Source organism: Malania oleifera, chromosome 8, assembly GCF_029873635.1.
Source record: "Malania oleifera isolate guangnan ecotype guangnan chromosome 8, ASM2987363v1, whole genome shotgun sequence".
Lineage (NCBI taxonomy): Eukaryota > Viridiplantae > Streptophyta > Magnoliopsida > Santalales > Ximeniaceae > Malania > Malania oleifera.
Genome location: NC_080424.1, coordinates 29,058,975 through 29,086,557, shown reverse-complemented (window position 1 = coordinate 29,086,557; position 27,583 = coordinate 29,058,975). Strand labels below are relative to the sequence as shown.

General features: G+C 35.8%; 1 protein-coding gene across 1 annotated transcript in view; it reads left to right on the top strand.

Annotated features, from left to right (window-relative positions):
• The window catches only part of LOC131161958 (protein disulfide-isomerase-like), a 29,753-nt gene extending 4,901 nt beyond the window's left edge, over positions 1 to 24,852 (top strand). Inside the window, exons 2-11 of the mRNA XM_058118028.1 lie at positions 3,037 to 3,067; positions 4,211 to 4,498; positions 4,598 to 4,786; positions 4,940 to 5,065; positions 6,234 to 6,371; positions 6,607 to 6,726; positions 6,963 to 7,080; positions 20,786 to 20,898; positions 23,781 to 23,974; positions 24,678 to 24,852. Coding sequence (XP_057974011.1) covers positions 3,037 to 3,067; positions 4,211 to 4,498; positions 4,598 to 4,786; positions 4,940 to 5,065; positions 6,234 to 6,371; positions 6,607 to 6,726; positions 6,963 to 7,080; positions 20,786 to 20,898; positions 23,781 to 23,969 — 1,312 coding nt within the window. The 3' untranslated portion in view covers positions 23,970 to 23,974; positions 24,678 to 24,852. The remainder of the gene's footprint in view (positions 1 to 3,036; positions 3,068 to 4,210; positions 4,499 to 4,597; positions 4,787 to 4,939; positions 5,066 to 6,233; positions 6,372 to 6,606; positions 6,727 to 6,962; positions 7,081 to 20,785; positions 20,899 to 23,780; positions 23,975 to 24,677) is intronic.
• The last annotated feature ends 2,731 nt before the right edge of the window (positions 24,853 to 27,583 follow it).

The window sequence follows — 27,583 nt, the reverse complement described above, 5'->3', positions numbered from 1 at the left end:
AAAGTAATAGGGCTTGAGTAATTTCAAGAATATGGAGGTTCTTTCGCTCAGTGACACCATTCTGCTGAGGAGTATATGTGTAGGAGCTTTCATGGATAAGGCTGTGATGTTGAAAATAAACCTGAAACAGTTGATTTACATACTTACTACCGTTATTCGATCGAAGAATCCGAATCTTAGCTGAGAATTGGGTTTGAACCATTGTGTGGAAGGACTGAAATATAGTCAGTACTTCATTTTTATGTTTCCGTATGTAGAGCCAAGTCATGTGAGTACAGTCATCTACAAATATCACAAACCAATGGAAACCAGATATTATAGAAATTGGGGAAGGACCCCATACATCCGAGTGAATTAAAGTAAAAGGAACAGTAATTTTATTCATACTTAAAGGATAAGTAGCTCTATGGCTTTTAGTAAGAATGCAAGTCTCACATTTCAAATCAAATATCGAAATATTGGAAAATAAATCTGAAAACAAAAATTTCATATAATTGAAAGACGGATGCCCTAACCAGCGGTGCTAAAGCCAAATCTGTCGGTCTTTCTTGTCAACTGGAGGATGCATATGATATACACGGCCCATACTAAAATCGTCAACATAATAGAGCCCCCCTCTTAGTACCATGCCCAATGATCTCCTTGATAAGAATACCATGAAGTAAACAAAAAATAGAATATATTAGTACAACACAATTCAAAGCTTCAATAATTTGACTCACAAAAGCAGTTTATGGGAAAGAAAGGAACAAGTAAAGTATTAGATAAGGATAAAGTGGATGAATCCACGGTTCCTGCCCCTGTAATTGAAGATATGACCCCATTGGCGTTAGCAATGCACGTGCGCCGAGGTTGGGATGTTTTGGAGAAATTATTTTTTTGAATGTCGTGTGATCGGTAGCTCTGGAGTCAAGTATCCACAAACTTCTGTCACCATCACGAGACAAACTACAAAGAGCAGTACCACAAGGTCCACCATAGCCACGCCTTTCAGAGGGGTTTCCACCATCAACATCTTCAATGGTACCTTGACCACCAGGAACTCCACTATTCCTAAACACGTTCTCATTGTTGACAAAGTCCCTATTATATCCACCACCAACACCACCACCACGACCTCGCCCATATCAACGGTCACTGCCTCGGCCTCCGCCTCGCCTAGTTTCATTCTTTGTCTCCCTCAAAGCCTGGGCTGGAGGGAGAGGCTTCGACAGCATCCTTGCTGCCAGTGCCACCTTCTGCTGCGCCATTGTATGAGACAGAGCCAAGGCCTTCTTCGGCACCAGCGCTGGCGCCGGTTTCTACTGCTGCGAGGGGTCTTCCGCATCATCATTCCCCAATAAATCAAACAGGTTCGCAGTCACCATTTCAATACCACCCCTTCAAGAGCAACCCCAAACTCCACGTACACAACCGTAAAGAGGCAACCGCGAGACCCTAGTTCATTCGCTTCGGCGCCATTATCTATGTCGTAGATCCTAGCCTAAAGAGCAGAGCACAATGGAGAGAGAGAGAGAGAGAGAGAGAGTAGGAGACAGACTTTTAGAAAACGTCACTGTGCAAAACGAAAGCAAACGTATCTATTCCAATTGCTGATCAAACCGCCACCGCCAAGCTGCTTGAACTCGTCTCTGTGTTTATCATAGGCCGTCGCAAAGTACCCTGGTGCTTTCGAATCGACAAAGAGCCAACTATTCTCAATCAAAGGTTTATAGGGCTAAAGAATGCTTAGAAGTAGTCCATCAAAAGAAAGCTCAGTCTACAGATACTTAACATCTTCACGTCGCTCGAGCGCTGTTCCTACAATAGCACTGCCGACGTTGATAACGAGGACGAAGAGGAGGCCAAGGATCGTCCTCTCAAGCGTTCAAGAAACTCCTTCTCGCAACGCCGTCGACACCTTGCCCGTCTAATCTTCGCATCGTCGGGAGGCGAAGCTTTGCTGCAGATGGCCGAGGATGGGTTGTCGGAGAGGGGTTCAAATTGGTGACCCTAAACAGATGATGGCCAGAGTCATGAGGCTATAGACGACGGCGGTTGGTAGGGTTAAGGAAAAAAGCCAGGTCAAACCTTGCTCTGATACCATGTTAAAATCAAGTGAAAAAATTTCATAATTTCTAATTACATGGAATAGTAGGTAATTATATACAAGGTAAAAATCTAATTTTGGACCACTAATTTTAAGGTTAGAATTAGGATTGTCCCTTGTATCAAGGGAATTACAATCAAGGTCTTGATACAAGGGATTTACTATTAAGACTTTTCCTAGAATCTCTCTAATTAAACAACAACTCACGTCAACATATCTCTTGTCATCTACATGGAAAAGTGGTAGGAGTTTTAATTTGGAAAACCTACACCTCAAGAAAAACTGACATAATATAAGTTCGACGCGTTCAAACATTAAAACTTAAAATTTCTTTTTTGATATTTAATTTCATTTTCTCATCTTTTATTATTAGATTCAAAGATGAAAAATGAATATGGATTGATGTTAACTTGTTACACCACTGTTTTTGAAATATTTAGGAAAAAAAGACTAGAAAAACACTTGCTTACTATGAGATTTAGTTAAAAAAAACAAAAGTAGTTTTCTCTAGAAATTTAAAAATTCTCTTTAATTTCTCTTGTGATTTTAGTATAATGGTGCAAATCTCACCTTTGAGGTTCTAAAAATTTCAAAAACCTTTTCTAAGGTTCAGTAAGAAAATGTAGACTTCCATGAATATTTAACTAGAAGACAAGTTAGAAAAGAATAGGTATGATAAGTGCCTCAAAATTAAATTTTAAGGGAGCTTTTAAAGATTTTTGAAATTGCAAAAGAAGTTTGCATTTTGTTTTTTAATCCAAACTTAAGAAAAGATTTGTGAGATTTTTTAAAACCTAAAAGAAAGTCTGCATCTTTATACTAAACTTTATTCAAAGTTGGTATTAGTGTCTTTTGTGTAAAAAGTTTCTTTTAGTTTATTTTCTTCTTTCTGGTTTTTTTTTTTTTTTGAAGAATTATTTCATATTTACATCCATTCTTTATTGTAGGTGTGGCCATTGTAAGAAGCTTGCCCCAGAGGTAGTTTCACTTTTCTCAAAATATTGAATTTGAAGCTTGTAATAAGATTCCTCATTATGGAAATTATTCACTAAACTTCAATTTATAATATATTACATAAATAGAGCCTTTCGAGGCCAAGAGATAATATAACAATCATTCATTCATTTATTCTTTCCAAACTTTGTTAAGCTAACATAGTATCAGTGCTATGGCTGCCAATCCTCCACCATGATAGGTGCTTCCCCATGTTACTGCTTGTCATCTTCAATTCTTTGTCACCACCACTCGAACACACTAGCGCCACTTCTCATGCACCTCATCATCACTGCTCATACATGTCATAGGCTGCCTAGCTCCTTGCTCACCTTTTTGAGTTCAAATTTGCACTTAGCTCTTTGCTCCCCTCTCCTAACTCAGATTTGCTGCTAGCTCCTTGTTCACTTTTTCGAGCTCATATATGCTCCGAGCTCTTTACTCACATCCTTGGGTAGATATGCCCCTGAATCCTTGTTGACCTTCTCGAGTTCAGATGTGCTCTTTGCTCCTTGCTCACCTCTTCAAACTTAGACATCATCCTAACTCCTTACTCTTCTCTTCGAGTTTAGTTATGTTCCTACCTCCTTGCTCACCTCTTTAAACTCAGAGATGCTCCTAGCTCCTTCCTTTTTTTTATTAAATTTCAGATATGCTTTTAATTTCTTGCTCTTCTTTTTGGACTCAAATCTACTTCTAGGTTGTTCAACTTTACTTGCACCTCTCCAGCCTCAAATTTGTGAACTACCACAACTACAAATGAAATGCTCTACCTCATGCCATTGTTTCCTTAGTGCCATATCCTAGTTGTTTTTAGTAGTTATTTTTCAAACTTAAGTTTGTCTCTTTATCTCTTTGACTTTGATGAGGGATCATTGCAAAATACATGTGTTTACATATCATGTATGATCTAAATCATGCTTATATAATACCTATAAACTAGTCCATATAATATATATGTAAAATTTACCTTATATGTAACTAATTCATGCAATTCATATGTAATCTAATTTGTATAAATAAAATCCTTTAAGATCAAGAGGAAATATATCAATCGGATTTACTTCTTGTGCTTTGCTATGTTTGGTGGTGATGGTAAGTAACCATGTTTCTGTGGTGTACTTGTAGTATGAGAAGGCTGCATCAATATTGAGTAGGCATGACCCTCCAGTCGTTCTTGCAAAAGTTGATGCCCATGATAGACCAAACAAAAGGCTTGCTTCTGAATTTGAGGTTAAGGGTTTCCCAACGCTTAAGATTTTCAGAAATGGAGGAAAAGTTGTTCAAGATTACAAGGGTCCTCGGGATGCCTATGGTATTGTTGCTTATTTGAAGAGACAGAGCGGCCCTGCTTCCCTTGAGATAAAGTCCATGGAAGATGCCAGCAGTCGAGTTGTTGGCAAGAAGATTGTTGTTGTAAGTTCATGCTCATTTAGTTTTTCTTCTTAATTTTTTTTTTTGTTATTTGTTGGGGTTGGAATTTATTTGGTGAAATCTTCTTCCCGTTTCTTATAGGTTGGGGTTTTCCCTAAATTCTCCGGTGAGGAGTTCGAGAATTTCACAACTTTGGCTGAGAAATTGCGCACTGACTATGATTTTGGCCATACTTTGGATGCTAAACTTCTTCCGCGTGGGGAAACATCCGTTGCAGGGCCGACCATTAGGTTGTTCAAACCATTTGATGAACTCTTTGTTGATTCTCAGGTGCCTCAGAGTCTTTATTATTATTTTTTAATATTTTGAAATACAGATTTCACTCTTTATAGGTTTACTACTCTTAGTTTGTGTTTTTCATTTCTTTAGTTACAGCAAGCTGTCTAATGAAGTTCGTTCCTTTTTTGGTTTTCTCTTGGGCAGGATTTTCATGTTGATGCTATGGAGAAATTTGTTGAAGAGTCTAGTATGCCTCTCGTTGCTGTTTTTGATAAAGACCAAAGCAACCACCCATTTGTCCTCAGACTCTTTAACAGTCCGCATGACAGGGTACACTAGGATACGACAAGCTATTTCCTTTATTTATAAATTTAAGTAATGTTGGCTTGACATTTCAAAGAAAAGGTGACTTTACTCTTGTCAGGCATTTAAAACTGGAAAATCCAAATTAGAGTTAAGTGGTTTTAGATGCTTAGTTGAGGAAATGTTATCTCAGAGTGTTTCTCTGGAATATTTTGAAGAATTGGAAGTAATGGGAAGGGATTGATAGCTGGGAACTTGCAAATTATTTACATTAGAAGTTTCCAACAAACGTTTGGTTTTTGTATTGTCTTTGCTGCCTTCATATGGATGGTACAGTCAGTTTGAATGTAGGGTTGTGAGTTTACATTGTGGACCATGAGGATGGCAATTTTGGTCCCCAGGTTTTAAATTTTTTGTCCTGTTTACAAGACATTTAATGTTAATATGAAATTTTAAATTATCCTTTTAATGTTTAGTGTGTTATCCTTTTAAAGCTAAATTCTTATTTGCATTTGCAATTTATTCCTTCTAAACCTAGGGTCACATGTTTTTTGATTTAATGATTGGTATCTGACTATTAACAAAGGAAGAGGAGGTATATTTTTTTCCTTCATTACTCCTAAAATGTCTCAGCATTACAAGTTATCATTTATTCAAAAGATTTACAAACCATGTTTACATAAGTAGTGTAACAAATAATTTTAGTTCAAAAATTTGAAAATAATTTTATAACTCTTCCGTTATCTTCATAACATCCACTCCTTCCAAAAAACGGGGGCTGTGGTGCGCCCAACATAATGTGTCTCTGCTGTGTTATTTTTATTTTTATTTTTTTTTTGAGAGAAAGTTAGTTATTATTTGGAATTGTTTTTGTGTTCTACTAATTACTGCCTTCTTGCTTCTTTGGGACATGGTACTTGGTCTTGCTGAACTCTTATTTTATCCTACAATTGGGTGCTCTAGTCTTTCTGATAGTAGCCAACTAAAATGAGACATTTTCTCAAATTTTGGTATAACTACTATCTTGATATACCTTACTCATTTGTGGTCAATGCATGTGTTATAATATAATTGAGTGATTGGATAATTAATTGTTCTTTCATTCTATAACACCTTTGAAGTATGTTTTATTTTTGTTTGGGTTGTTTTTCAACTCTATTGAATGACTTCTAATAAAAGATTCTGGAATTGGTAGGTTATTTTGGTTTTGAACTTCAGCAGTGAGTTTTTTGATACATTTAAGTCAAATTATCATGATGTCGCTGAGCAGTACAAAGGAAAGGGCTTAAATTTTCTGCTGGCAGACCTTGAGGCTAGTCAACAAACTTTACAGGTCAGTATCCTTCAATTCAGACAGTTTCTTCTTTGTGATGAAGTATGACACACAATGATGACATCTCTGGCGCAATTGTCCTTTATTTTCTGCTTTTATCCTTAGTTGTCAATAGGCAAGAAATCCAAATGAATTTTTGGGCAAAGATTGCACCTCCCTTTTTTTTTCCTCATTCTTTATGGTGTTAAAAATGTATAATTCTTTAATATGATGAATGTTCACCATTTTGAAACAGTATTTTGGACTCAAAGCAGATCAGGTCCCTGTCATCATTATACAAAGCAATGCCGAACATCATTATATTAAGTCAAGTTTGGAGCCTGATCAAATTGCACCCTGGATAAAGGAGTACAAGGTGTTTTTAGATCTTCTGATTAACTTATCACTCTTCAACAATTACAGTGCTAACATTTCGATAAGGGATGAAATCTCTTAAAACTCCAAATACACACACACACACACAAACACTGTTTTTTTTGTTTTTAAATATATTATTATTTTATTTTTAAATGGTGGTACATTCATGCCTAGTTATGTATATTTCTTACTGTTACTAATCAGTACCTGATCGACTAAAATACATTACTGCAGGACGGCAACCTGCTACCATTCATAAAGTCTGAACCAATTCCTGAAGTCAACAACACACCTGTAAAGGTCGTTGTTGCTAACAGCCTCCAAGACATAGTATTAAACTCTGGAAAATATGGTTTGTAATGTCAGACATAGTAGTTCATTTTGGTACATTATTATTATTTATTTACAAATTATTATACTTTTTTAAGTAATAATGTTGCTGGCATTCTTAACAACTTGTCATTGAAGCGGTGCTCTTTTGGGTCCCACATATCAAGCTTGAGTGATTAGCATCACATTGGATTCATGAAACAATGTTTTTAAAGTTTTCTAGAAGGCTAGCATTTTCCTTTTAGTTATTTGAACATGGATTAATCAGATTGAATCAACAAATCGAATAAGAAATAGTAAAAAAAAATTTTCATTTAAAATTTATTTTTATTGTGTTTTAAATTATATATTTTATGAAAATACGTAAACATATATATTGCGTAGTGTTTAACAATATAAATAATCAAAGATCCCTTGCATCACACCGGTTACTTTTAGTAATACTAATAACAATAACGGTTCTCCTGAAGCCTGAGCATAGATATCACATGCTCCTAGCTTGTTTCAAATCGATTTAAGCCAAGCACACCTTTAAACTTTAGGGAACAATTAGCGAGTTGGTACTTACACTTAACATGAGTGGTTGTAATGATCTTTTTGCACAATTTTCTCTCAAGCAAAGTGACGGTCAACTTCAATGTGTTTCATTTTCTCGTGAATGATTGGATTGGAGGCAATGTGAATGGTAACTTGATTATCACATGTAAACTCCACAGGATGTGATTATGGAAAACCAAGTTCTCCCAACATGTTCTTTAGCCAAGCTAGTTTACATTGAAGTGTGGGCCATGGTTCTATGCTCCAACTCAACACTCAACTGAGCCACTACAGCTTGTTTTTTACTCATCTAAGATATCAGTTTACCACCAACAGACACACTAACTAGTCGGGGATCTTCTCTTGGAGGGTGGCCCAACCCAGTTTGCATTAAACGTGAGTGTGACCCTATATTAGAGACCTAACCTAAGTGTGCTTTTGATGTATCTTAAGATATGAATGATGTCATCTAGTGACTTGTTGTCGGAGAATCAAGAAATTGGTTCACAACATTTGTTGCTAAAGATATATTTGGTCAAGGAATTGTGAGCTAGTTTACTTTTCCAACAATTCCAGCATCTTCTGTGGTTGGCCGACAAATCATCTACATTTTGCATTAATTTGCTGTTAGGATCCATGGCTTTATTAGCAGGCGTGGATCCCGATAACTTAGTCTCATCTAAAAGGTCTAGACTTAATTTGTGACAAAATGGTCCATACAAGATCTAGACACTTCTGTACCCAAGAAGTATTTCAGTGACCCTAAATCTTCAATTTGAAAATTTGTTTCTAGAAAATGCTTCAGGCTCTGCATACCCTGATTATCACTAGTAATCATAGTATTGTCCACTTACACAACCAGCAAAATCCTACTTGCAGTGGTATGGTGCATAGTTGTCAAATTGAGATTCAAATTGTGAACTGAAATTCCAATTTCCTTAATCAAGAATCGAATCAAATCAAATCATAAGACTTAAAAAAAATTCCATAATTGATTCTAGATGACATGCATATATTTATATACGAACAACAAGAGAAATGGTAATATATATAGATATATTTGATAGCAATAGAAGATTTTGTTAACAGGGAAAGAATTTACAAGAGGGAGAATAAGATATCTCCTGAGAAAATTCTGGAAAAAACCAGAAGTAAAAAACTAAAAGCAACAAAGAGGAAAGAATTATCAAGCTAGCATGTTCCTCCAATCTCTATGTAATTCCAGAAAGCTAGCAGCCCTGAAATTCCAAGCCGACACATCACAAGGAGGCCACATATTGAATCTTTTTCCACACCCATACCCAATTTAACTTTTTTCCAGAAAAGATTCATGCATTAAGCTCCAACCATAATCCCTAGAAGACTGCAAATATGCCACAAATTTCCACAATGCTGCCCTATCCTTTCTCCTTCCAAAATTTGTGAAAGAAGTAGCTACCAAGTACCAAGCCTCCCACAAAAATAGGACAGACCAAACACTCACCCATAATACCAAATAGCTTATTCCAATTCCTCCAAGGAAATTCCTTGTGCAAAAGAAGATGAGAAGCTACCTTGGAGTTATTATAAAAGAGAACACATACATTTGGAGAGAGAGCCTTCAAAGGTCTCTGTATTTGCAACAAGTTGTTAGTGTTGATTTTATTAACCACAACCAACCAAGTAAAAGCCTTAATTTTTGGGAGCTTTGGCCTTCCAAATAATATGATGTAGATGAAATGAAGAATTGGAAGGGTTCAAGAACTTTTTTGATAGCAAAAGAAGATGACTTTATTAGAGAAAGAAGAATGTACAAGAAGGAGAAGAAGAAATCTTCCAAAACTGAAGAAAGAAAAAAGAGAAAATAAAAATAAAACAAAACTCAAACGATTAGACTAACAAAGGCAACCAATCTCCTTCAATATTCGAAAATCTCATTCCTTTAAAACAACCAACAAAAGCACCCCAAAGCAAGGCCAAATGATGAATCTTCTCCAATAACAAAGATACATTCAAAATGTTTTTCCATATATATTATGAGCATTTCTTTCAATCTATAAACGTCATAGAACTACGAAAACCCCACAACCACAAATAAATGATTGGCAAGAATACACCCTTGAATGATCCAAAGACCAATAACGAACATCCCTCCTTGAAGAAAGGTGTTAAAATATCAATCCTAAATATCTTTGTAAATAAAATACAAATTAGGAAAGTGGGTAATTATTGGGGATTTGATATTATTCAATAGGAAATTGTTTCCTTGTTTAGAATAGGTAATTGTATTATATATTGGATTGTACAGAAGAATAATATAATGAAGAAAAATATTTTTCAATCGTTTCTTCTTTCATGGTATCAGAGCTAGGGTTTCTTAAACCCAGCTAAACGATGGCTAACAGCAGAGGCTCTACCTCCTCTGCAAACATCGCCGATGACTCAGAGGTTACGTCCGGTAGGGGTACGAATGGACTGGATAACACAGTCTTTCCCCTCTCATTGGAAAAACTAAACGGAAAAAATTTCCATGAATGGGCTCAGTCCATGAAACTGGTGATTGAGGGAAAAGGGAAGCTTGGATATCTTACCGGTGAGCGGAGGAAGCCAGACCCTTTCGACGCTGTAGCCCTGCAAAGATGGAGGTCCGAAAACTCCATGATCACGGCCTGGCTCGTCAACTCGATGCAACCATCAATCGGAAAAATTTACTTGTTCTTGCCAACGGCAAAGGAAGTCTGGGAAGCCGTACGTGAGACGTACTCCGATGTCGAAAGCTACTCACAAATCTTTGACATCAAGACCCGATTGTGGCAGATGAGGCAAGGCGAGAGAGGTGTTACCGAGTATTTCATGGAGATGAGTCATCTCTGGCAGGAGCTCGACCTGAGCATTGATGAGGAGTGGGAGTGCTCCGGCGACAGCACTTGATGCCGAAGGAGGCTCGAAAACGAGAGGGTCTTCGAGTTTCTTGCCGGCTTGTATCAAGAGCTCAATGACGTGAGGGGACGGATCCTTGGCCGGCGACCTCTCCCTTCAACTCGAGAAGTCTTCGCAGAGGTCAGGAGGGAAGAGAACAGGAGGCGGGTGATGCTGCGGCCTCAAAATGGATCTGTGGGGCTGGACCCGCTGTACCTGTATTCGCCCAAAAATTAGATGGGCTACATGCTGGGCCGGATGCCTCAGCTTTTATATTAAAAAGCTTAGGGGGACCTAGTCAATGACCGCAAAGAGGAAAAATATGGTGCGAACATCGCTAAAAAACAGGTCATTCAAAAAATACTTGCTGGGAGATTCATGGAAAACTAGCAGATTGGAAACCGAGACAATACCAAAAAAATCGTGGGTACCAGGCCAGCACTGACGGATCAACTGAAAGATCACAAGGAGAGAACAACAATACCCCGTCTAGCAGTGCATTCAGTCCTGAACAATTGGATCAGTTATATAAGATAATTTCATCAATTGAAACATTGGGTCAGTCTTCCTCTGGTTCCCTGGCTCACCGAGGGAATCGTCTGTCAGCTTTAAAAACCACATCTTGTTCCAAATGTCCTTGGATAATTGATTCGGGTGCATCCGATCATATGACTGGGTCTTATTAATATTTTTCATCCTACTCACCATATGCCGGGAATTTGAGGGTAAAAATTGCAGATGACCCTCTCTCACCAGTTGCTGGAAAAGGAAGTATTCGTATATCTGATTCCTTAACTTTACAATCGGTCTTACATGTCCCAAAGTTATTGTCCAATCTGTTGTCTATCAGTCAGTTAACAAAAGATTCGAATTGTTCCGCTAAATTTGTTTCCTCTCATTGTGTTTTTCAGGACCTATCATCGGGAAGACGATTGGCACTGCTAAAGCGTATGAGGGACTCTACTACTTTGAGGAGGCAAGTTTGAATGAACTATGTAATACTACAATTTGTGATTCTGCATCTACTTCTAGAAATAGTGAACTTTTGTTATGGCATTCACGGATGGGTCATCCCAATTTCCACTATTTAAAACGTTTGTTTCCTTCTCTTTGTTCAAATAAAATGGCTTCTGAGTTTCAATGTGAAGTATGTGAGCTTGCTAAACATTGTCGTACTTTTTTTCCATCATCCATATACAAACCATCTTGCCTATTTGCTATGTTTCACAGTGATGTATGGAGTCCCTCACGTTCCCTAAATCGCACCAATACAAAATGGTTTGTGACCTTTATCAATGACCATACTCGTCTTTGTTGGGTCTACTTCCTGAAAGACAAAACTGAAGTCCGCTCAATTTTCATCAATTTTCATACCATGATTCATACACAGTTCCAGACTCATATTCAGATCCTACGTACTGATAATGGTACGGAATATTTTAATACCATCCTGGGAAATTATCTTCAAGATAATGGGATTGTTCATCAAAGTTCTTGTGTGGATACCCCTCAACAAAATGGAGTTGCTGAACGAAAAAATAGACATATACTTGAAGTAGCCTGGGCATTAATGTTCACTACCCACATGAAACATTATTTTTGGGGCGATGCCATCTTAACAGCCACACATCTCATCAATCGAATGCCAAGTTGAACACTCTTATTTGTCACCCCTCTTCAGAAATTTCAAGAACACTTTCCTGCCTCTTGACTTCCTTCTAGTCTCCCACTGAAAATTTTTGGTTGTACTACCTTTGTTCATGTCCATGCACCATCGTGATAAATTGGATTCTCGTGCCATTAAATGTGTCTTCCTTGGTTATTCACCTACCCAAAAAGGCTACAAATGCTATGATCCGGTTTCAAAACGACTGTTCGTTAGTCTTGATGTCACTTTCTTTGAAACCACTCCTTACTTCCCAAAGCCCTCTCTTCAGGGGGAGAAATGGAGTGAAGATCGGTTCTTTGATCCTTTTACTACTGAATTTGCGGTTATTCCAGTTACTTCATTCCCTGACCCATCTATTGAGTCTTCCATTAAGTCCTCCATTACATTACTTCCCGACTTGCCAAACACAACTGAACACTTACCCTCAGGGGGAGATGCAGGAGAGTAAAACAACGCAGACATACTGGTTTACTCAAAAAAGCCGAAAACAAAGGAGAGGGAGAATCTCATACTTGAGGCACCAAGAGCGTTGGAACCGGTGATGGCTTCAAATAATCATGAGCCCTCGCCTTATCCTGATCTGGTAATTGAGTCTTCCTCTGATAATTCTGCACCTGATGATATCAATTTATCTATTGCAATCAAAAAACAAACCAAGTCATGTACTCAGTACCCTTGGTCGAAATACATGTCTTATAAAAGCTTGTCTACAGGATATCGTGTGTTTGTCACTAATCTTGACAGGATGCAAATACCAAAAAACATTCAAGAAGCTCTAGAAATACTAGAATGGAGAGAGGCAGTCATGGAAGAAATACGAGCCCTAGAAAAAAATGGAACTTGGCAGTTGACAGATCTACTGAAAGGGAAGAAGATAGTGGGTTGTAAATGGGTCTTCACAGTGAAATGTAAATCTGATGGAACAGTTGAAAGATATAAAACCAGACTTGTTGCAAAAGGTTTTACACAGGCCTACGACATTGACTGTACTGAGACATTTGCACCAGTGGCAAACTTAAATATAGTTCGGATATAATAGTGTATGTCGATGATATAATTCTTACTGGTGATGATACTGTAGAAATGGAGAAATTGAAGAAGGTTCTGGCTACTGAATTTGAAGTTAAAGACTTGGGACAGATGCGGTATTTTTTGGGCATGGAAGTGGCAAGAACGAAAAAGGGAATTAGTGTTTCTCAGTGAAAGTATGTTACCGACCTCCTAGTTGAAACTGGCATGCAAGGGTGCAAACCCGGCGAAACCCCGATAGAAACAGTAAAGAGGGTTGAAGATTGTGGAAAACCAGTAGAAAAGGAGAGGTATCAGAGATTGGTTGGCAAGTTGATCTACCTATCACATACTAGACCAGACATTGCATTTGCAGTCAGTGTAGTAAGTCAACACATGCATTCATCAAAGGAAGTTCACTTAGATGCTTTATACGAGATCCTTAGATATCTCAAGGGATCCCCGGGAAGAGGACTCTTCTTTAAGAAATGCGAAAGTAAGGAAGTAGAGATCTTTATAGATGTAGATTGGGCAGGATCAGTGGAAGATAGAATGCCCACCACAGGATATTGTACATTTGTCTGGGGAAATCTCGTAACTTGGAGAAGCAAAAAACAGAATGTGGTGGCTCATAGTAGTGCTGAAGCTGAATTCAGGGTAGTCGCTCAAGGGATTTGTGAAGGATTATGGTTACGAAAACTATTGGAGGAATTACGGGTACCGGTGAACCTTCCTATCAAACTCTACAGTGACAATAAGGAAGCTATTAGCATCTCTCTTAATCCGGTCCAACATGACAGGACTAAACATGTGGAGGTAGACAGACACTTCATCAAAGAAAAAATTGAAGAAGGAATTATATGCATGACCTATGTGCCAACCAAGGAACAAGCTGCAGATATCCTCACTAAAGGGTTGGGACGTTAGAGCTTTGATGATCTTATTTGCAAGTTGGAGATGATTAATATTTATGATCCAACTTGAGGGGGAATGTTAAAATATCAATCCTGAATATCTTTGTAAATAAAATACAAATTAGGAAAGTGGGTAATTATGGGGGATTTGATATTATTCAATAGGAAATTGTTTCCTTGTTTAGAATAGGTAATCGTATTATATATTGGATTGTACTGAAGAACAATATAATGAAGAAAAATATTTTTCAATCGTTTCTTCTTTCAAAAGGTTACTATTATTCATAAAGACAACAAGGATGACAACTCCACCAACTCGCTATCATTAAGCGTCTCCTGAAATGGAGATTCCAAGAAACCGAAGGACTACTTAATTCGCCACCAAAAAGAAAGAAACGATTCTATTTTTCTATAAGCTCAATTGAAAGAGATGGGGAAAATATGTGGGAAAATGAAGCATTCCCCAACCATTGCTCTATCCAAAAATGAATTCGAGAACCAACCCAAACTTACTTCTTGTTATTGTATGCCAAAGGAACGAATCTTCTAAGGGGAAACGCGATAACCATTTAGCTAAAAGAGTAGTTTTTTTAGACACCAACTTACCAAGATCTAGTCCCCTCTCTTTTAGACCTACAAACCTTTTACCAGCTCATTTAAGTGATCCCTATGAGAACAACCCCCCCTCCCCCACCAAAAAAAAAAAAAAAACACTAAACCACAAGAAGTGTCTTATAATTCTCTTAAGCTTGCTAGCAATTTCTATTGGGAATCTTAGAAGCAAACTAGAAATACAACAAAATGCTAGATAGACAAGATTAAATAAGAATGATTCCACCCATAAGACAGAAAAAGATCCCCTCCAACCATCTAATTTCTTCATCACTCTTTCCATTATTGAATTCCAAGAATCTGCAACTGTAGGATTCCCCCCACCCCTCCACCTCCCCCCCTCCCCTAGGAACCCCTAGGTAAGTCAAAGGCCAACACAATAAACCACACCACACATCAGTAGTCCACTCACTAACACACTCAATGGGCATATAATAGCTGCTAAACCACTCTTTTCCCCATTTCAATTTTAAGTCCAAACACCCTCTTGAAGATTTGGAGAATACCCAAGAGACTCCTGAAATAAGGGCTGTGATCTTTTAAAACTGAAGATAAGAAACTACCACTCCCTCTCTCCCCACTTCTAACACTCTCACCAACCCACTCCCCACAACCCTTTTCACCATCCTTCTTAACACATTAGCTACTGGGATGGACAAAAGGAGTGATAAAGGATGTCCTTTTTGTCTAATGCCCCTTCAAGCACTAAACGAGGATTTGGGTCATCATTCACAAACATCGAAAACCATAGATTAGATAAACAACCCCTAACCCACCTATGCAAATGCTCACCAAATCCCTTTTCTGCAAAGACTTTATCCTAGAACCTTCAAATTAGTCTATCATAAGCTTTCACAAAATCTAAATTGAAAACGAACGCCCTCTTCTTATTCCTATGAATATCCTCCACCACCTCATTAGACACTAACATAGCATCCACTATTTGCTTCCCCCCCGCCCCCAAAGCAAATGCACTTTGAGCACCAGAGATCTTCTCATCGAGCACCGCACTCAACCTATTAGCTAAAACTTTAGTAATACTCTTATACACACTAGAGACATGACTAATAAGTTCGAGATCCTTGATCTTGATAGATCTGGATTTCTTATGCATCAAAGCTATAAATGAGGAATTAATGATCTTGTTGAAGATCCCATTCCCATAAAAATCAACAAAGATCACCTTTAATAACCTCCCAACAGTCTTGGAAGAAAGCTATAGTAAAACCATTTGGGCTGGGGGTCTTATCCCTTTCCATACCAAATTCCACTCCTGACTTCCTCCTTATTGAAAGGTCTCTTTGACGATTGCATTTGTTCTTCAGTTATAGGATTCCACTCTAACCCCTCTATCGTAGGCGTACAATAGTATCTTTCAAATACAAATTATGAAGAAATTAGTAATCATAGATGCGATCTGACAATGGTCATTAGTAACTCTTCCACCCACTACATCTAGCTCTCTAACCAAGTTTTTACTCTTTTCCCGCTAGTCTGTGAAAGAAAGAAGAGTTACAATCACCATTTTGACCCATTTGAATTTGGTGTTTTGCCTCCAACTCCTCATTTTGTAAAACATTACCAAATCTAGCTCATTCTTTAGAGAACCTCTTCTTGCCCCTTCACTTTCCGTGAGATTAATCTCCTCCTTCCTATCCAAGGAAGCCAACTCGCCCAAAAGGCTAGATTTTCTAATTCTAACATTGCCAAACACCTCCTTGTTCCAAACTTTCAATATCTCCTTCCTATGTTTCAATTTCCTTAAGAATGTAAACCCTTCTCAATCCTTCTCCATTTCCTCTCTCCAAGAATCCGTAACCAAAGGCTTAAAAATTGCTCATCCGACCATATATTCTTGAACCAAAAAGGGGTAGGACCCTATGACACCTTACCAAATTCCAAAAGAATAGGGAAATGATTTGATGTAGTCCTTGGGAGAACACTTTGAGAAAGTTTAGGAGATTCATCCTCCAACTCACTAGAAAACAAGAATTCGCCCAGTTTGCTAACCACTGCTCTGGCTCCACTATAGACCAAGTAAAAGAAATGTCCTCAAGTGTAGGTCACTCAAATAGGAATCCTTGGTTAACAAATAAAATTCTACATACTAGTAGCAACTCTACCCCTACTTCTTCTCTCATGAAAACCTCACCACATTAAAATCAGCGCCAATGATCCACCTAAAGGAGCAAAAACCAAAAACATAATAGAGCTCTTTCCAAAAAGAGCTCCTAAGAATTGGCCTCGAAGGCCGTAGTAGAAAGACCCCTCCCTCACACTTCAAATAACTTAGAAAGGGAAAAAATTCTTATTTCATTTGCATGCTTTCCCTAAACAATAAAAAATAAAGGAACGAGGGAAGAAAAATTAATAAAAAAACAAACTTTATGTTGTTCAAGGGAAGGAATGGGGAAAAAATATAAAAAGCTGAACTTTTGGTGTTTATCAACAATTTAAAAAAAAAAAACATATTTCATGCATATTTTTTTAAAATAAAAAATACAATGAAATTAAGAAGATCAATAATTATTGAACAAACTACTAGAAAAAAATCTTCAAATCTTAGCAACACAATAAAACATGAATATCACCTTAGCCAATGAGGGCTCTCTCCCTTCTTCTCAATGGTAGGACTCAATACTCCTCAAATAGTGAAGACTGTTTTTTTCCTTTTTTGTTTAAATTTTAGTGAAGAATGTTTTTGTGAAGGCAATACAAGACTTAAAGTTCCATTTTCTCATCTTTTTAGTGCAAAACTGACCTAGGCAAGGAATGGAAGGTAATTTTGTAAAAATAAAAGCAATAAAAGAAGAGATGTTTTTGGTGTTTAAAACCAGTTGGGTTTGTTAGGATATGATAGGCCTAGAATCATGATTCAATAGATTCACCCCAAATTGATTGATTTGGCAACAATTCAGTTGTTTTTTTATTGGCTAGTAAGAATCAAATTGATTTGTTGTGGAGTTGATACGAACCATATGAATTGAATTGCAAATTGTAAGATTCTAACAACTATGGTGTGGTGATAATATATAGGGTGATCTACCACACATCGTTGAAGGCCAAATTCAAGTATTATTGAGTCATACCTACCAAACCATCCTTTGGGAGATTTTTGTATACCATATAAGGATTTTTTGAGGTAACACACCAATGTTGATCCTCTCTTGAGCAACAAACCTAAGTGGTTGTTCCATATAGACCTTTCCTTGAAGATCACGATGTAGGAAGACATTCTTCACATCGAACTAATACAAAAGTGAATGAGATTGCTTGCATCTTGACTTCCACAAAGCACATTTGGTGTTGTGATCGAGCATAGGAATATTGTGCTTTATGGTGGCCATCTTAGAACCCTAAGGCAAGTGATCAAGGCTGTCTAATCTTATGGTTGCATTGCCCATTGGTGTGGCAAAATCAATGGCAATTAAAGTGGTGGCAAAGGAGGCCTTGTGATTGACAGGTTTGGTTTGCAATTTAAGTATGCAACAAGGTTGGATATTGTATTTTGTGATAGCCAAAGTGCTAATCATTTGACTTTAAAGTCAAAATCAGATGTTTAGTGAGAGAACCAAGCATATTTATGTCAGGTGCCACTTTGGTTGAGATTATGTGTCACATGGTGATGCGGTTTAGCAAGGTTGATACAGGATATAGTCTTGTAGGTATGATTACAAAGTTGCTTCCCACTAATGAAGTTTAAATATTGCTTGGACTTGATTGGTATTTCTTGCAGAAGAGTTGTGCCCTGAAAAGCCTTATGGAGAAGGTGAAGGGATGTTTTTTGCTATGTTGGTGGTTGTTTGCTACTTTGACGAAATTCAAGCCAAGGTGGAGACTTGTGTCTTAAATTCCTATCTTTAGGCTATGGTTGATACGGGGCCTTTGAGTGGAGTTGAAGGTGGAACTTGACAAGGATTTTGAAAATTTGGATGCGAACTATAGGGATGAGGATTTAGCTTTGTTGCTATTGTCTCTTGGCCTCTCCTAATTTTAGAGGCATTTAAACCATCTCATTAAAAGATGTTTAAGAATCTTTATTGTCAAACGTGAAGATTGACTAAGAGATGAGTGGTAGTGTCTAAAAATCTAGGAGAAGGCCTAGTTGTAAGGGAAGGACTAAAAGAAGGGACTCTATTTGCCGTAAAAAATAAAAAGTCTAGATCAAAATATTTACAAAAGGATTTCATTTTGTAATTACTATAAATAGAATGGACACACAAAAATAGAATATTACTATAAGGCTGTCCTTTTGTAATTACTGTAAAAAGAATGGACACACAAAAATAGAATATTACTATGTGAAAAAGAATGAGCATAGTGGAGGAATAGATTAGAAAAGAAAGGAAAATCTACTGACACAAGTGTTTTGGAGGATGATGACAGTGCTAGGAGTGTTATATTGGTGAGTGATGCCCTAGTGGGGGAATTTGGCTAGCATGTTTTAAGTCATTATGTTTTGCAATTATGTAGAATTTTTCTAGGGTGTAGGGGTGTAGCCTCACTGTAAGGATTTGATCTGATGATCTATTTGTATTCGAGAGACATGTATTATGTTTGTAGGGTTTGGTTTTGTTCTATCATAATGTGCATGAGATTGTGTGTATTTGAGCTTAGGGTTCATGTGTGAGGTTGGGTGTATATGTGGTTAAGATTTAAGTATTTGAGAAAGGTCTCCCTTTGTATATCTATCTTGATTCATGGTGAATTGTCTCTCCTCCCTCGCCTGTGGAGATAGCGTTCAAAGTCAAACCACATAAATCTTAGTGTTTTCTTTGTGCTATTTCATTTATCCCATCTTCAATTTTTGTTGATTTGTTTTCTTAGCAATGAATGTACCAATTTAGAGTTTTAATTCCATTGATATGAGATGGAGCCAGACGAAGCTGTGGAGAACTCATTGAATGATTCTTTTTTCTGTGTTTTTTTTTTTTTTTTTTTAATTATATTTTTTGGAGGTTGGGGAGGGAGGAGGGGAAGCATGGTTTTAAATAACGGCCGCGACCATTACGTAATGTCGTTACGTAATGGTTTTTTGGGTTACCGATACCGTTGCACACCGCAAAATCGGTGGGAATAAAAATCACGGCTATAGCGTTTGTTACAAACCGCGACCATTACGTAAAGGCCGCTATGGCTGTTACTGACCGTTGTAGGATTGTTACACGAAAAAAATTATTTTATTTTTTACTTTTTTCTTCCCACTTTTTCCATCTTTTTCATAAATCATTCTCAATATACCATGTGGCGAGAGGGGGAAAAGATTATAATGAGGTGACAATGATACAAAATTTACTATTTCTTTAAATACTAACAAGAGATGCATTAATTAACAATTTGAAAAACTAACTTGTTGGGAAAATATTTTATTTTAATAATATTAACAATGTGATATTTATGTTATATATTTTTCAACTTCAACCTTCTTTCTTTTCTAGCTATTTTATATTTGTATTATTCGTATGTCTTATGTGTCTGGAGTGTATAATGTATTTTGTTTTATTAATTAATTTAGCACACATAAGAATTTATCACAGATTAGAATATGAGATTAGGGCTAACAGCTTAAAACATGCAAGTATGCTAATATGCACAAGGTTGTGCATGCTTCCAAAAAATTCACGGCCGTTACACCCGCTTCCCGTTATGTAACATTCGTTACTCCCGCTTCCTGTTACACCCGTTACCGTTACGTTATGCTACCCGCTACCGGATTTAAAACCATGAGGGGAAGTGTAGGGGATCTGAGGGAGACAATTACAATGACACATGGGTTATGTGAAAAAAAAAATATTAATTGTGGACTCTTTCATTTCTCTTATGATGAGATGTCCATTAAAGCTTTAGATATTTGGAAATTTAACAGGTTCCACATGTAGGTTCTTTTACCATCTTTCCTTGGCTGTCTTTTGGTGGACTGTGGAAGGTCACTGACAATTTGATTTGATAAAGAATGCTATAAATACTTCATGCTAACCATTTTCAATTTCTATCACTTGGTTTTCTGCAACAGAAAATTGATCTTATTCATCCTACTGCCTGTTTGCAATATTTTTAGGTAACATATTTCTGTACATTTTATTTCGCAGTTCTGCTAGAGTTCTATGCTCCTTGGTGTGAACATTGCAAGAAATTGGCTCCGATCCTGGAAGAAGTAGCTGTCTCATATGAAAGTGACCCTGATATTATCATCGCAAAAATTGTAAGAACTATGATCCTATTTAGTAACTGATGGATTACGCCATTTTTCCTTTTATTGCTCTTAGTATAAGGATGATTGTGTAAATGAATGGAAACCATTGCTTAAGATTTTATTAAATATGTTTCAGGTGTTTGTCATGGTATGCTTTGATATTAACCATGCGATTTGCAATTAAACCATGCATTAAAAGTCCGACAAAAAGGGGTTTAAAAGCCAAAATATGGACACATGCTTTGAAGCTAGAAAAATACTGAATAATGTTCTCAAAGTTAACTTTGTGCACTATCTTAGTGATTTGCCAGAGACTTGTTTTGTAATCAAATACGAAGGTACCATTTGAGTGGTACTCTGAACTGATTCTAGGACTGAAATATCATATTTTTCTTCAGCAGTATCCTTCTTGTCAGGAGGATCATCTGGCACACTAATTGATAGCACTGGACAACATTCCAGTAGTTACTCTATTACAAAGGTAAAAAAAAAAAAAATCATAATAATTCATTCTGAATTACTGCAAACATCTCTGAGGCAGTGTACTGATATCAAATTGACTGATCAAATACTATATTTAAATAATAAGTAATTATAACTTCCCTAGGAATTAAGTTGAAGTTTTTAGCTATTATTTTGAGAAAATTTGGATTTTTCATTCTGTATCAGCATCATTTGTGTCAAAGGGAAAAATGTGTATAATTTTGAAGAAATAGGCTTTTTCAGATCGCTATCTTAGAGATTAGATCCCTACCTCTTTTTCCTTTTTTTTTTTTTTCACTTTATCTCAAATAAAAAATATTTTTAATGAATACCAGGATATTACTATAATCTGATCGTCTGTTTTTGAAAGCATGTTAGATGTGAAATAGTTGTTAGTTAATGGCGCTGCTAATTGTATTGATAATCCATGAGCCTTTATGACATCCAGTTTTTTTATGGATTTTTATGTTGTCTTCCAAGTAATTCTTGGTTGTCAAATCGACTGTTTTGAATGCTGTACCATGTTTTGGGTCTCTCTATTTGGATAAGATTTCACTTGGACATTAGTCTTCAATAGTATTGGAAAGTATTGAGTCCAATTTGAAATATGTGGTGTATGCCATGTGTTACGGTCTTGGGCCCAACTCCGGTGAGATATTGTTCTCTTTGGCCCTCTAGCCTCTCAGATTTGTCCTATAGAAGGCACCTCACATAGTTGAAGCCCAAACCTTCCTTATTAGCCAAGATCTCCGTAGCAAACATCCGATATGGGACCATGACAGGCTCTTTCGTCCGATTTCTGACGTCCTCGTTAGAGTGGTCTACCTAGTACACCTTTGTGCAGAATCTACTCATATGATAGTGCCCCTAGGGTGGATCCACTCACATGATAGCATCCCCAGGTGGCTTTGATTTCAAATGTAATGGTCTTGGGCCCAACTTCATGAGGTATTGTCCGCTTTGGCCTATTGGCATCACGGGCTGTCCTATAAAAGGCGCCTCACATAGTTGGAGCCCAAAGCCTCCTTGTAAGCCCAAGATCTCCCTAGTACACAGCCGAAATGGAACTGTGACACCATGTAATGATACTTGATTTTTGATTGATGAATCTTTTGTGAAGAAATTTTTACTTTTATGAAGTATGAGCTTGAAAATTAGCCAAAACCTTCAATCAGAATGAAGCAGGAAGCAGCCTTCATGCTAATTATCAAAGAAGTAAAATGTCACCCATTGGAAATTATGAGCGATAATTGTCAAAAGTTTGTGTTCTTATTTCTTTTTTATTTTATTCTTAAATTTTTTTGTTGGAGTTCTTCTGGATTCCTTGCTTATATCTCTGCCTTGAGTCCTGAGATTTTGATTTTTTGTATTGCTTTCACTGTTCAACAAAGTGGATTTTGATTCCTTGTTGTAGTTTTGACTTGTTGCTTATTGCCTGTCACTTGGATCTATGTTTGTCCTTTATCGTTCTGTGTTTATCTTCTTAGGTATCCCTACTGTGTCATTAAGTTTCTTGTTTTGTGATGAATGGTTAAGAAATGTTGATGAGGTTTGCTGGTCCATTTATTTTTTTCATGTAATATTTGTTATAGCTGAAAGCCTGATGGCTAGTCAGTTCCTCAAGGATTTGCAAATAAATTTAAGAATTTCCCCTCATAAAGTTGGTGCTTTTTGTTGCAATGAAAATCAATGTCTATTTCCATAATGTGCACCCCTTATAGAAACTATAACAACCCCTAGGATGTGTACCATCAATTTTTTTGGTAGCTATGTCAATAACTTGTCGATACAATAATAAAGGAGATCACATAAGTTGGTACCTGGATAATTTGAATCCTCCTATTGAAATGTTTATACTTTTCTCTGCATACTGGATTTATATGCTAAGGTTGATGGTGTTTAAATTAGGGATTGACATTCCGATATTTATGGTTAAAAGGGCTGAAAATTGCCCAACCCAGTCAGAAACTTTGTTAATTTTAGCCAGGTCTTTGAATCATGTTTTTTGAAGGTAAACATCACACTATAATAAGGCAATATAGGGCGTTCTCCAATTCTTAATCTCATGAACGTTAGTTTGGGGACCTGAGCAATCAAGGTTACTGTTATTTCATTAATACTTTCCCATGATTGTATAAACTCGTGATTAGTTGAAAAGCAGGAAAAATGGGTGCCACAATTGATTTCATTTGGTTGGGTGAATTTTATACCTCGTTCAATTGTATCCCAGTTGTTCCACAATTATAATCTATTGGTTTTTTTGCACTCTATTTACTGCTTAGAGTAGAAAAATTAAGCCAATTTGTCATGAGTCAATCATCATTTGCAGATTTACCCTCTCTCTCTCTCTCTCTCAGCATTGTAAATTTGTGCTTTAAACATTTCACTTATTTGTACACAATTTCTAGGATGCAACTGCAAATGATATTCCAAAAGATATTTTCAAGGTTGAAGCTTACCCAACTCTGTATTTCAAGTCCAAAGCTGGAAACTTTTCACTGTTTGATGGGGATAGGACAAAGGAAGGCGTCATTGATTTCATACAGAAGAATCGGGGTATCAATGCGCAGCAGGATTCAGTAAAAGATGAGCTATAACAAAGGTAAATGTTGCCATAAGCAATATTATATTAGTTAAGGGGGAGTATTGAATTGTGGTGTAGTTCTTAGAAAATGTATTGCCGACTTATGTTGAATCTTTTATTGAAAGAAACTTTTAGGTCCCTGAATGGTTAGATTTTTGCAATATTTTGGGAAGAGGAAATCTTATTGACATTACTGGTGCATTTTTTGCCTTGTAATTCCATGGTGAAAATTGGATAGATGTGAGTTCGGCACATGCTCACTGTATCCTATATCTTTGCCCCATTTAAGGCAATACTCTTAGCATAAGACCAGCTCCAACGGAATCTAGTTCATTATGTCACAAATTTTTAGGACTTTATTCTTATTTTCATGTCGGCCTCACTCTCAATGTCCCTCTCTCCCCCACCCCATCCTTCTCTCCCACTGTCTCAGTTTTTTATGTTGTTTTTTCTTAGGGTAAGGGGGCGGGGTGTCGGGTATACTGAAATATGAGCAACATTTGTGCTGTTTCAGCCATTTTCAGTTTGGATGATCTTCACAATATTTTTATTATTCATCTTAAGCAATGGAAGCAATATCGGCCGTTTGTTTCACCAGTACTTTTTGCCCAATCATGTAGTGTTAATAATCCTACGCGAATAGATGTATGTATTATATTTTTCCCCACTCGTTGATTTTACGTCTTCAATCTGAAGTTCACAGGGTTCCTTCTTGTTGCAGGTCGGCCGTCCTAATGTAGGAAGAAGAAACTGGCAATGCAGAGTCGGCTGTGTATGGCGTCTCTTTTCGTAAAATAAATGTTTTCTTCCTCGTTTCTCTGTCTTCTCTTTTTGGCCATGAAAATCTACCTTACTTTTATCTATTTGAAGTAATAAAACTGTTGCATTGCTGGTAAGCTCCTATAGAATGACATAAAAGCTTCAATTCAAAACTCACCAGTCGAAAATTACAAGAGGGTAGGCACCGGCAGAGGATGAGTCTCAATGGGGATTAACATTTAGGCGTTGCTTGGTATCATATTGTCAAAAATTATGAGAGTGGAAATCAAAAACAAAATTCAAAAATAAAAAACAAAAACTGAAAATAAAAATTCAGCAACATGTTTAGTTAATATTTAAAAAATTAATATAAATTAAAAACTTAATTAAACAAATCATTTTCATTTAAATTAAATAGCATTATAAAAATATGATTAAATCAATAAAATTACAAATAATATACATTAAAAACCACTATAATAAAATAAAAGTTATAGTTATTTTATTTAATTACTATGCTTTAGAAATTTACTTTACAAATTAAAATTTTATAGGGCATGTCAATTGAAAAATAGGAAAATTATTTTGTAATTGACTTTATTATTATTATCTTGAAATTTATGTATATTTTATTTAATTATATTTAAAGTCATATGATCAATTATTTTTAATTTTAATTTAAAAGTATATACGATAAATTATTTTATTCGAAAAAGATTAATTCTAGATATTAAAATTTTTAGCAACAGGTTTTCAAAACAATTGAAAACTATGAACTCTAATATTCAATTTTTGGCATATAGTTAAAAATTGACAATAGAAAACGAAAACATGTCAACATAAATAAATGTGTTTTTATAATTTGTTTATTTATAATGAAGAAATAGAAATAGAAAATAGAAAACAATGGCGATACCAAACACGCCTTTAGGTTTTCAGTCATGGCATTTTTATTTACATGAGGGTAAGATTGATATTGTGTATTTTCTCACTTTTGAAGACGATCAAAATTTTCCTTTCTCTTTTAGAAGGGAGGTTTTTTTTTTTTTTTTTTATCATTATGTCAAATAATGACCCGTTTATTGATTAATATGTTTTGCCATGTTAAGAGGGAAAAATGTTTAAATTGGTATAAAACTAAATCAATTATTATCTCACAAACATCATAGGAGAGAGTTAAACGTGTATATGAAAAATAAAACATAATCATTGGCATAAATTTCTTTGAGTTATAGAAATTTAAGTTAGAATTAAATTTAAAAAAAAATAAAATTGAAGAATGAATAAATACAAATTTGAACTAACTTGGTATCCCTTTATTGTAAATAAAAAAAATGTTGATATAGTTTCTCGACTTGAGTATACATTTTTAGATTACAAGAGCTTCTATTAATAGGCAACATAAATTTGAAGGCTAATTCACCATTGTGAATGTTTTGGGTTCCATGGAAGATGGTTGAACTAAAACTCGAAGATGGTTGTACTTTTAGGTCTACAATTTCATATCTAATATTTATCGTTTAAAAATTATATTATTATTTGTCTAAATGATGCTAGACACTTTACAATAGTTTTAGAAGACATTGGAGGATTTCATCTATCTTATTTTGGGATGTACAATTAATTTAACATTTATAATGGTGTTGCTTTATTTTATTTTTTCGAGTGAAATAAATTTTTTAGGTCCACGTCATGATATATTCAAAATAAAAATTTGAAATGTAAATTTATCTAATATTATTGAATTTAATATTTTTCATAAATAATTTTCTTACTTCTAAAAGATAATAATATTTTTATTTGCAAACCATCTACACTAATATTTATATTTTTATATCTTATGTATATGCACATTTTTTTTTTTTTTAAATTTTTTGGTATTAGAGTTTCTTTTTTAGATTCAAACCTTAACCTATCTAATATAGAATTTACTAATATAGTTTTATTTAATCTTGGTTGAGTTCTTTTAGAAATGTTTTGAATTGCTTTTAAAATATATAATATTTTTGGCACAAAATAATTTATTTGATTCATAGTTTTCTTAATTTATTACAGTATAGATATAGGTGTAGATATCTATGTTATAATGCATGTTTATTTATTTTTAATTAATTGGAAGTTTTTTCTTTTAGCTCAAAAATTAACTTTTAGATATTCTAAATGTAATTTAGTCTAACTAAATTTCAATACATGCATATATATATAAATAAAATTTACCTGATATTTATATATCAAGCGAGAATGTGGTCCAAACCAAGTAAAGACATTGCCAACTTTCTTGAAGGCACCTCCAATGCTTTTTCTTTTCAATTTTTTTTTTGATTATATAGGAACTCCAGCCACCAACAAACCCTTCGGACCCCTTGATGTCTTTCTTTTCATTTATTAAGTGTTTCTTTGCTAAGTTTTCCTTTCCTTTTATTAGTGCTAGTGGCTCTATGTCTAACTCTTAAATTGATTTTCTTCTTCATATTTCATAAAAAATCTGTCACATATTCCTATGATCACTTGAATTGTCATAAGTAAGAACAACAATTAGTTAGAATGAGCTTATTTTCCAAATCTTGATGTCGTGCCTCTTTAGCCTAATGGAAGTGTTGCTGGGGTTTTCGAGGAACCTTTCCATTCTCCCACTAGGAATGAGCTTCTTTTCCAAGTTTCAAGAATCTTCATTTCTTGTTACATATTCAAGTATGTGCAGAGAGGTTTCTTATGGTCATTTTATGTTCATAATTGACTTTGACGACTAGAAGGTGGAAGGAACATAGGTTGCATCTCCATTCTCCCATCGGGAACATGATTCTTCATTCTCCAATTTTGTTACATGGTGTTGGAGCTCTATAGGAACCACTTTAGGGGAGGTTGAAT